The sequence below is a fragment of the Leguminivora glycinivorella genome, chromosome 1, assembly GCF_023078275.1.
Source record: "Leguminivora glycinivorella isolate SPB_JAAS2020 chromosome 1, LegGlyc_1.1, whole genome shotgun sequence".
Classification (NCBI taxonomy): domain Eukaryota; kingdom Metazoa; phylum Arthropoda; class Insecta; order Lepidoptera; family Tortricidae; genus Leguminivora; species Leguminivora glycinivorella.
In genome coordinates, this window is record NC_062971.1 from 35,932,910 (window position 1) to 35,944,606 (window position 11,697).

Sequence of the window (11,697 nt, forward strand, 5' to 3'; positions counted from 1 at the left end):
CGAATAAGTATGCATCATATAGGTAGACGTTATTGACAACATGTCAAAATTCAAATTTGAATAAATCTTTGTCAAGGTCATGCATTTAAGGGTTAAATGTCATTGGCTAAACGTATTGTTAAGGGATTAGGCAACTAACTTTAATATGTTATGATCCGGTGATGCAGGTTGGAGTAAGGTTAGGGAGCTACGAGTCTCTAGAAAACCAACGAACAATACATAATTATATTTATTGAATTCATAGTTTTCACTTCCTTCTTGTATCGTTAAATGACAAATTCAAGGCAGTATTCTACAGTTCGATTAATCATACGAATTCTCATGATTCAACGCTACTTGTCACTAAAAGTTGACAAGTAAGCTGTGGATTTGTTAAAATATCAATTGCCCAACTCTTGCTGTATCTCCGCAAAACTTTTCCCTTTTGTTTCCGGCAATCTAAATGCCACAAACGTCACCATCACGGCACAGAACCCAGCAAACGCCCAGAAAATCGGCGCCGGTCCCCAAATATCGGTCAGGGGCGCGAAATATCTCAGCACCAGGAAGAGAGGCACGGCTCCCAATAGGAGCGTGGTCGCCATACCGACTCCACGGGAACGGTCATCGAAGAGCTCCGCTATGACAACCCATATTAACGATCCGAGACCACCGCTGTAGCAAAAAACCACTAGAATTAAAGATATTAGTGGGAGGTAGTTCAAAAACCCGGACACTTCCGCTCCCATTCCAGTCACCTTAAAAAATACCCCTAAACCGACCATTCCCACAATTAGTCCAAGCAACGTTGATATTAAAATAGGTCTTCTCCCAAACCTGTCTGTAGTCAACAGTGTCGAAATACTAGCTAAAAGGTTTATAGCACCGATGATGCCAGACGCCACTTCAGATCTAATATTTGTTTGAGTTGCGTCCAAAATCGTCTGAAGATACATCATAACGCAGTTGAATCCAACAAAGACCAGGTTCATCGACATGAATCCAGATTTTCCAAGGCTTTTCTGAAACATTTTGTCACGAAATATCGCCGGTAAAGTTGTTTTTTCCGCATTTCTGTTTCTGGCGTATTCCTTTAGTTCTTGATCAGCGATGAGCTCAGACCCCCTTAAAAATATGAGAACTGTTTTAGATTCTTCTTCTCTGCCTTTAGAATATAGGAAGTTCGGGCTGTCAGGCAGGAACACAGTAGGTACGCTGGTCACGAGAGAGATCAGGGTGAACATGAGATTCAGATAGAAATATGAGATGAAGGGTCCAACGCTGAGCATGATCACAGAGCCGATGGAACTGAATATTTGTAGCATCACTCCTAAAGCTCCACGTATGTCCTTGCTGGCAATTTCTGAGGCGTAAACTGGTATTACACTCAATAAGATGCCTTCTGAAAGCCCGACTATGGCCCTGCCGAATATGAGCATCCACACTTCACTCGCGAATAGGAACAGAAGAGCTGCTGCCAACCTGGCGGCGCTTGACAGGATCACGCATTGCTTTCGACCCACAAAGTCCACTAAAGCGGTCGACACCATGAACCCCAATGCCCCAGTAAGGAAAGAGATGGAAACAATCCAAGATCCTTCGTCTTGCTCTAAAGGCTTGGTAAGTATGGTTTCTGTGTCGTCAGCTAGCTTCACCAGCACTGGAGATGGCCAACTTGTTCCCATACCAAAGCTGATGCAGTTTAAGTTTATTGCAAACACCACTATATACTGACGAATATAAATATTTCTCATTTTGTATTAGAGTAGCAACTCAGTGGCTTCACACAAAAATATCACTGATTAAAAAATAACTTTATCTATCTTTAATAGATAAACCACTTGGTTTATCTATTAAAGATAGAAAGAGCGAGTAGAAGAGCGAGTAAAAATTGGCTGTTTATATAAATGCAGGCGATATGACTGTGCACTGTTTTGATAGGGTAATTCTACGACAGAGAGAGAAATGAAGGTGATAATTTTTGAAATGAAGGTGATAATTTAATTTCGACGGATCGATTTTTTAAAATTTTTACATTTTTTTTCAAGATGAGAACCATTTGCTTCTACTTTAAATTGTTGTTACGAAAAATAGAATAGGATATTCTATATTCATGACCATTTTATTTTTTATGTGATACATTATGTACAACGAATAATCATGGTTTTAACAGAAATCGCTTAAAATAAGTATATTAATTGTTTATTTAATTGTATTTTTCTTAATTCAAAATCACCTTGTTTACGAGTAGTATATATTATTTTTTAAGCAATATTTTGTTTAGTGCCGACGACGTTTTGTCGTTTTAATTTTTTTAGATTAGATTTTTAGAAGTTAGTACGTTTTCACATTATCCGATCCGATGTTGGATGTCGGAAGGATTTCAATAGAAAAAATCCAAGATGGCGCCTGTAATGTATGTGATATCGGTGCTACATCCGATATCGGATCGGATAATGTGAAAACGCACTTAGGTTTGTATTCTATGTCGTCACTACGTGGCTGCGTTTCCGGTGGGCAAAAAAATAAAAATCAAAAATACGTAGTCATCGTACACTTTTAATACCCAAAATCTATAAAATATCGTTTTATTTGTCAAATACTACAGGACAATCATTTATTGTGCCAATTTCGATATGTGTCTAGTAGCCTATTTTGGAGGCAGCCGTATATTGTAATCCATCGAGTTTTAAAAAACGACGTTACCATTTACTACAAAAATCACATTTGTTTAAAACTTACTGTCAGTTATTATATCGTGGATTTACCCACCCATATAACCATAATCGGTCGCCGTTCCTACGCAAATCCTCCTATTTTGTGTACACACAGGTCTTCGCGTCTCAATGCTTAGTCGCAGTACGGTCGACGTTTAAGCTAGGAACACACTACGCGGACGTCCGTCGTGAATCGACCGCGGACGGGAATCTGGACAATGGAAATACATATGACCGTGCAAACTATCGGTCGACGGACGCGGACGTGGCCTTGAGCGCACGGACGTCCGATCGAAATCTGGCTCTCTGGATGTTTTGTTCCGTGCACACTGATAGGTCGCGGTCGCGGTCGTTTTACGACGGACGTCCGCGTAGTATGTTCCTAGCTTTAGTCGCGGCGACCCAAATGGGGACGATTGGTAACAGGCACAAATGGTCACAGAAGTGACAGAAGTGTGCACTACGCGTGCACACATTGTTACCGTTTGGCGACTACTTTCCCAAAATCATTCGTTCATTTCATTCTTTTCAAATGGCGACTGTCAGAGACGTCAAAGTAAAAAAGAAATAAAATCATTTGACATTAAAATGTAATGGCGTAAGAATTTGTTAAAGATAAATATTGTTTGCATTTGTAATATAATGTGGGCTAATTACCATGGCCAATTAAATTGCTCGAGTGATTTCATAAAATAAGTCTAAATTTATCAACGCGCCATCAATTTACCTCAGTTTAACCAGTAATAATATTATTGACTACTCGGTGTTTGCGTGTTATGTATATTGATTGGTGAAGTTTTAGTGCTCCGGTGCATATACTATACTGAAATAATAAAAATAATGGCTAGAAAACCAATAAAGTTGTTAAAATATGGATTAAGACGGTAATATTCCATGTAAAAAACAGTCGCCAAACGGTCACCAAACTATCGACAAACGGTCGCAAAATGGTCGCAGCGTACACGCGTGACCGAAAGCAGTGAATATTTATTATATTTTCAAAATGGCTCCTTGTATTAATTTTTTCCAGGTATCCTCAAACTTTATAAACAATTAAATATGCCGTCGTACTCAGTTGCCCTCACTAAAGAAGATTAAAAAAAATTGTAAGGTGCGTACCGAGCTGCTGGGTTGTAAAGGATCGGGGATCATATTATTATGGTCTAGATCTATATAATAGAGCAACTAGTATTTTGCGGCATTTCACAATTGACACTTGTTGAAGTAGTCGTCATTAATATTACTATCAACATTAATTTCAGCGATCTGTACTTCTTTTGTCAAGATTTTAGTATAGATAAGTGTCTACAAATTTGTAATGTTAAAGAGACATAAATAAAACGTAGTAGAGTAAATAATGTGTTTTTTTTGTAACCCAAACAAAATACTTGTAGATACGAGTGCGGAAAAGAGGAAAATCGATACGAGTAGCGATAAATTAATACACGAACGAAGGGAGTGTTTTAAATCGACACGAGTTGTGAATGTCCTTTTCGCACGTGTATCGTACGACGATTTTCAGTACCTAAATCTAAGCTAAGAGTTTCGACCAGACAAGAAATGAATCATTGCTTGATTTGCTCGCACTACTGCGTTAAAAAAGCAGCATCTGTACTGAAAAAAACTATCATTGCGCAACAGAAATTCTATTAATATCACAGTAAATACTCTATTTCATTTGATTCCTACTTTTATTGTGTAAAGCAACACTACACTTCATTTTTATCAATAAGAATTAAAAATTATATATTTAATACATTAAGTAACTATAAAGTGCTTATCTATTTGTATTATCATTCTGCACTTTTCTTAACTTTCCCACATTTCTATAAAATGTCGAAGAATGCTTAAATGGTCGTCGTCGTTTATTATTATTTAATTTGCTCATATTTAAATGATTCAAAGCAACCAGTCCACAACTTCACAAGACAGTTTGAGAAACCTTCGTATTTCAGATTGTCATTTGCGGATACAGTGGTTTAGGAGCAGTTCGGTAATCAGACCTACACATGTGTGTACAAATTCTGTCAATGTCACTGTCAGAAACCGTTCTGACAGTGACAATGACAGCCACAAATTCGTCCACATGTTGTTACCGTTATGTGTGCAAACGTCGACTAATAAAGTGTCGTTAAAAGTCATTCTGACAGTGACATTGACAGCCACAAATTCGTACACATTTTGTTACCGTAACGAGTGCACACGACGACTACATTTTGTTATTGTATCAATACGGTCGCATTGTTTGCACGACGTTACCACGCGTTATGTCACATTTGACAGTTAGTTACTGATTTGAAGATTTTGACGACTGAAATGGTTGTATGGGCAATAGGCAAAGAACTGATAAGATATAAAGACTCTAATCACTAAGGAAGGAGTATTAAGGACCGAGATCCATTGACATTATGCTAGTGGCTTAGTGAACTGTAGACCTCGCGACCATAGCTTATATTAAAAAATCAGTGTCTGATATGCATAGTAATTTTAATTTTACGGTATCTCCAACCAATACTTTAATTTGATTGAAATTTAAAACCTTGGGTACCTATGTTTTCATTAATTCATTTATATCAGCCCTATATCGCCCACTGCTGAGCATACTTAGGCCTCTCTTCTAGTACGCCGCTTGTCCCGGTCCTGAGCTAGTCTCATCCAGTTGTGAGCCGCAATTTTCGGATGTCGTCCACCCAACGAGCTAAGGGATGCCAAGCTCTTCTTTCTTACATCTGTGAGCGGCCACAATTTTGTTAATATTTTAGTCCATCTGCAACCATCACTCTGCCTAGCAACATGTCCCGCCCAACTCCATTTTAGTTTGGTAATGACGAAACCCACGTCTTACACCTTGGGACGACGACGACGGATCTCGGCATTTCTCACCCGATTTTGAATCTGGATACCGAGCATGCTACGCTCCATCCACGCTCCATGGCTCTCTGTGCAACTCTGCTTGTGCAAAGCCATTTTAGTGAGCGTCCATGTTTCGGCACCGTAGGTCATGGTGGGCCTACGTTTTCGTAGCTATCTATCTCTATCGCTCTTCCGTATTAGCGCGAGAGTGTCAGACTGCGTTTCGATCGGTGTCTATCGTCAACGATTGTCATAAATTTGCGATAAGAGGTCGTCGATCAGTCATTTGTTTCGTTTCAAATATCGAACGTTTTAAAAGTGAACTGACTAACTAGATAGTTGGTTTTGGTTTTGCATATTATAGAAAACTTATTATATGGATTAATACATAAATATAAGTATTTTAGGACATTCTTATACATATTAACTGTCCCAAGATCAAGATACAGAAGGCTTGTGTTGTGGGTATTCAGACAACGATATATGGAAGTAGATAAAGTTATGTATGCAACAATACATGATTTTGATTAGGCATTAAAACACTCGTGTTATCTAATTAACTTATTATGAAACATTCACTAATAATTTTATTTTACAAATATACATAACCTAGACTACTTATACTTCTCTTTCTAATAGGCACCAAAATGTAATAACAACAATTCGAATGATATTGAGGAGTCAATATCATAATAAAAAACTTCTTGATTTCGCCGTCACTCAATCTTATTTGTGAGAGATATAATGACAAGAGAACTGTGCATTTTTTTTTATGGGCAAACGAGCAGACAGGTCGCCTGATGGTAAGCGATCACCGCCGCCCATGGACACCCGAAACATCAGAGGTGTTGGAGGTGCGTTGCCAGCCTTTAAGATGGGTGTACGCTCTTTTCTTGATTTCTTAAAATTTGGATTAAAATATCAGTTCCCCAACTCTTGCTGTATCTCCGCAAAACCGGTAATTTGAACGACACAAATGTCGCCATCACGATACATAACCCAGCAAACGCCCCGAAAACCGGCGCTGGACCCAAAATGTCAGTCAGGGGCGCGAAATATCTCATTGTCAGGAACGCGGGCATGGATCCTGTTCCGTCGAGGAACAGAGATTTTTAGTTTTAATTTCTTTTCTTGATATAGTTAAATAGTTATTTCATTTTCATACATACAAGGCAACACAATTTTGAAAGAATACTTTTTTCCATGTATATGTAGCACAGTTTTTTGGAGCTGGCAATTACAGAAGTCCCAAAGCGACTTTCCGGTGCGCCTGCCACGGCACCTGGCGGATATATAGAAAAAACTCTCTCTTCGACCGTGCGAGCGCCATGATCTGCGCTCCCGTTATTACGAATTAAAAATAGTTATCGGTGCACCGGCGCGACACAAACGTGAAAATTGACATTTTAAGTGATATTCCGACCAGTGACCTAAGCTTCCGTTTATATGTGACAATCGTTTTAGTGTGAGGATTTTCCCAAAGTGTTTCCACGTGGCCCCACAAGCGCCTCTGGACAAATGTAAGTAGCCTCACCAATTAAACGCCGCTACATATAGTTTTTTGATCCGTTCGATCCGGATTTTTCTTTCTCACGTTGTGTTGCCCGTGTATTTTGCGGTATTACGTACCCATCATTCCAATTACATACGTTTGTAGTTCAATTTTTCATTGTAATTTCCGCCATCTTTGCTCACGGCAAAATGGTACCGAATCCTACAGACGGTGTCGAAACCGACACATCGTGTATGACACAAGATTTATTCGAGCGAGATCTAATTCTCGACGAATTAAAACGAACATTACAGTTCGCAGCAACGAATATAGAACAATTTCGTTCAAGAACTTCCGATTTAACAGCGCACCAGCGAAAGTTTACCAAAATTCAAACTAAGATCGAAAAGGCATTAATTAAGTCTAATAGCTTCAACAAAGAAGCCAACATTAAGATTCGAAATGATTTCAACGATTTATATTACGCGATAGTTACGCATTTAAATAACCTAAAGGAGGTAGATGTAGAAAAGCGGCGAGCGAGCCGCATTCCTGTGCCTAGCCAACACGACACGTTTATGAACGACCGTCGAAACTTGCCTAAATTGTCGCTTCCTGAATTTCACGGTGAACCTACGGGCTGGCCCGCCTTTTTCGACTTATTTCAATCGTTGGTCCACAACAACAATGCCTACACTGACGCGGAAAAGTTTAGGTATTTACTACTTTCGGTTAAAAACGAACCATTTAATTTAATTAAATCAATTCCCATAACGGAAAGTAATTATTCAATTGCGATCGATGTTCTAAAATCCCGTTATGACAACAAACGCATTATTGCGTCACAACATCTAGATAAATTATTCGATATCGATTCTTGTTCCGCGCGCTCATCAGTTGTTGCTATGCGAAATTTGCTTAATGTTTACCACGAAAATATTAAAGCACTTGAAGTTTTGGAGTTTCCGGTTAAAGAATGGGACTTCGTTCTGTTAAATTTATTATTACGTAAAATTCCCGTTAATACGCGAAAAGAATATGAACGTTCTTTAACCAACCCAAGTGAAATACCTAAAGTCCAAACCTTAATAACATTCTTAGAGCGCGAACTTACGGCGGAACAGATGATTACAGTTTCCCATATACAGTCCACAAAAAATAATTCCTTAAGTACAACAAATAAAAATAATTTAATTTCAAATCAAATTACACCTAAACGGGTTTTAATTACGAATACGTCAGACCAAACTCGACCGTATGTCGATACGAATAAGGTTCGATCTTGCGTGAAGTGCAAAGGCTCGCATGCCCTTCACAAATGTTTGGAGTTTTTAAATTTGTCTACTAAAGATAGATTCACATTTGTTCAAACAAATAACATTTGTTATAATTGTTTATGTTCCGGACATGACTTACGTAATTGTAAATCAAGTTTTAAGTGTCGTAAGTGCAATAAGAAGCACCACACCTTAATTCATTTAGATTCGGACCTTACGCGTACGCGACCCTTCCCGGCGAACAATGAAGCCGCGGAACTAGTTGCCGTCTCGCTCGCTCTAACGGAGCAGTCGCAGCCCGGCGCGGGCGCTGTCCCGAGCCCATCAGCTGTTCACGGCGTGAATCAAAATAATCTAGGTTTAGGTATTGAGCCTCATACGGTGTTACTGTCAACTGCGTTGGTTGACCTTTATTACGAAGGTAATAAAATTGCTACAATTCGTTGTATGTTAGACGGGGGCTCACAAGCAGCTCTTATTACTGAATCGTGTATGCAACGATTAAATTTACCGCGACGAAATGTCAGCGAGCCGTTGGTAGGTGTCGGTGATTTACCGCTCAACCCTAGGGGTACCTTCGTGTGCTCAATTTCGCCCAAGGGCAAACAAAGTCCAAGTATTCCTTTGGAGGCTACTATTTTGTCAAAATTAACCCGTCAAATGCCTAGTGTACCACTAGCACCGTACGGGGAATGGCCTCATTTGCAAGGGCTCGCTCTAGCCGACCCTGAATTTCATAAACCTCAGCCGGTTGACATGATACTTGGCGAGGACATTTTCATGGATGTCATTCGCGAGGGTATAGTCAGGGGTAAACCTGGCACACCCACAGCAATCAATAGTGTATTTGGTTATTTACTAGGGGTAAAGTCAACTTTACTTCTAACATTTCGACTCCACGCCATACTTGTTTTACGTCGTTCGACAACGACAATCTCGAGAAGTTTTGGGAGCTGGAGTCAGTTCCAGAGATGCGGAGTTACACTCCCGAAGAAAAGCTATGCGAATCCTTTTTCCAAAAGACGCATACGCGCGATGAGACAGGGCGATACATAGTTGCTCTGCCATTCAAGCCCGATGCACCGCCCCTCGGCGAGTCTCGGCAAATTGCTCTAGCACGTTTCCACAAACTGGAATACCGTCTAGAACGAAACCCCCAGCTGAAGGCGGAGTATCACGCGTGCCTCCAGGAGTATGTGGATCTTAACCACATGGAGCTCGCGGACGATAACCCCCCCGCTGGCGCGAGTTATTACATCCCGCACCACTCGGTGTCGAAGATTTCCGACACTACCCGAACTCGTGTTGTCTATGATGCTGGTTGTCGCACAACAAGTGGCTACGCGCTCAATGATGCGTTGCTAAAAGGGCCTAAGTTACACTTAGACATAGTAGATGTACTTCTAAAATTTCGAGTACATAAAGTTGCATTTTGTTCTGATATTAAACAAATGTATCGGAATATTCTTGTACGTGAGAGTGATAGGGACTTTCAGCGCATCCTGTGGCGCCAGTCGCCAGAGGAACCTCTGCGCGATTATAGGCTGCGTACCGTTACTTTTGGTATCAGTAGTTCCCCTTATCTCGCCTTGCGCACAATTAAACAGCTCGCGCATGACGAAGCCGAGCGTTTCCCGCTCGCCTCGCCAGTCCTCCTAAATGACGTGTTCGTCGACGATGTGGTGACCGGCGCAGATACCTTAGCCGAAGCCCTCAATCTGCAGCAGGAGCTGATAGGTATTTGTGCCACGGCCGGGTTCGAATTGCGAAAGTGGCAAAGTAACTCGCCAGCCATTCTCGCTGCCACGCGACCGACAGAGTTTCATGGTGAGCGGCGCGAAAATGTTCATTTTGCCGAAATGGAAAATGACAAAGGGGTCAAGGTCCTTGGACTTCAATGGAATCCAAGATCTGACGCATTTAGTTTCAAAGTTCAAAGTTCTTCGCAGGCCTGTACAAAGCGGGCGATTCTTTCCGAAATTGCAAAAATTTACGACCCCCTCGGGTTATTATCTCCGGTGACATTGTTTGCCAAACATTTAATTCAATTGCTATGGTTAGCCAAAATTTCCTGGGACTCAGAACCCCCTATCGATATTATTAACTCATGGACGAGTTTTATTAACGAGCTACCGCTCCTATCGCAAATTTCTTTTCCTCGTCATATTTTCAATACTGACGACTTCGATTCAATCGAAATTCACGGATTTGCCGACGCAAGCAAAATTGCATACGCAGCATGTGTTTATATACGTCTGACGGACAACACCGGGCGAGTTCAAACCTATTTAGTCATGGCTAAAAGTCGCGTTGCACCTCTTCGGGTATGCCTTACTATACCTAGAATGGAATTGATGGGTTGTGTAATCCTATCAAAATTAATTGAAAGAGTTATGCATCTTTACGGTGGTCACATTCACCCCGATCAAGTGTACGCATGGTCTGACAGTTCCGTCGTGCTCGCGTGGCTTCAGTCACCCCCGCACGAATGGAAAACGTTTGTCTCGAACCGCACTAGTGAGATTTTGTCCCGTGTCCCGGCGCGCTGTTGGCGTCACGTCCCGTCAGCTGATAACAGCGCTGACCCGGCGTCTCGCGGTCTGCTCCCCGCCGCGCTCGTACAAAATGACTTGTGGTTCCATGGTCCTACATGGCTCCAACAAAGTCGCGACTCCTGGCCTATACCAAAACCGGTGGTAAACACGAACGAGGAAAAACGCAATACACATGACTCGGCAAGTCTTAGTTATGCATGTGTGTCCACATTGCCTCCTTCCCCGGACGACGACACTCTTATAACGCGATTTTCGTCGCTAGGTAAATTAGTTCGCGTCACGGCAGTCATATTTCGTTTCTACAATAAATGCAGGAAACATAAACAAACATTCCCAAAGTACGTCACCGTACCAGAGTACAATTTTGCATTAAATCGACTAATATTGATTACACAACAAAAAGTGTTCGAAGACGACATTAAGAGGATTTCGTCAAATAAACTTCCGTCAATTCGTTTGCGGCGTCTCACGCCCATTATAGATAGGGATGGTTTGTTACGCGTCGGCGGACGTATTCACAAATCACTTTTACCTTTTGAATCAAAACATCAATTGATTTTACCTAAAAGACATCCTCTTACAAATCTTATCATTGACGATGCGCATATAAAGGAACTACATGCCGGTTCGCAGTGCGTGCAAAACTCGCTCTTACAGCGATACTGGATTATCTCTGGTCGTGATATTGTTCGCCTCCGCGTACATCGTTGTATCAAATGCTTCCGCGCTCGACCGACTCGCTGCCAGCCGCGCATAGGAATGTTACCCTCGGTTCGGCTACGCCCCGCACGTGTGTTTAGTAAAACGTCTTGTGACTTTTGTGG

At 41.1% G+C, this 11,697-nt stretch overlaps 1 protein-coding gene across 1 annotated transcript; it reads right to left on the reverse strand.

Moving 5' to 3' along the window:
• Nucleotides 1-211: 211 nt before the first annotated feature.
• Nucleotides 212-1,794, reverse strand: LOC125232075 (facilitated trehalose transporter Tret1-like). Its single transcript, XM_048137692.1, has one exon. It carries the CDS (start codon nucleotides 1,731-1,733, stop codon nucleotides 381-383), a length of 1,353 nt encoding a protein of 450 aa, XP_047993649.1. The 5' UTR covers nucleotides 1,734-1,794; the 3' UTR covers nucleotides 212-380.
• Nucleotides 1,795-11,697: the final 9,903 nt, after the last annotated feature.

What these genes read in the sequence shown, in the direction of transcription:
- LOC125232075 (XM_048137692.1), bottom strand. Translation starts at nt 1,733, where the DNA reads ATGAGAAATATTTATATTCGTCAGTATATAGTGGTGTTTGCAATAAAC.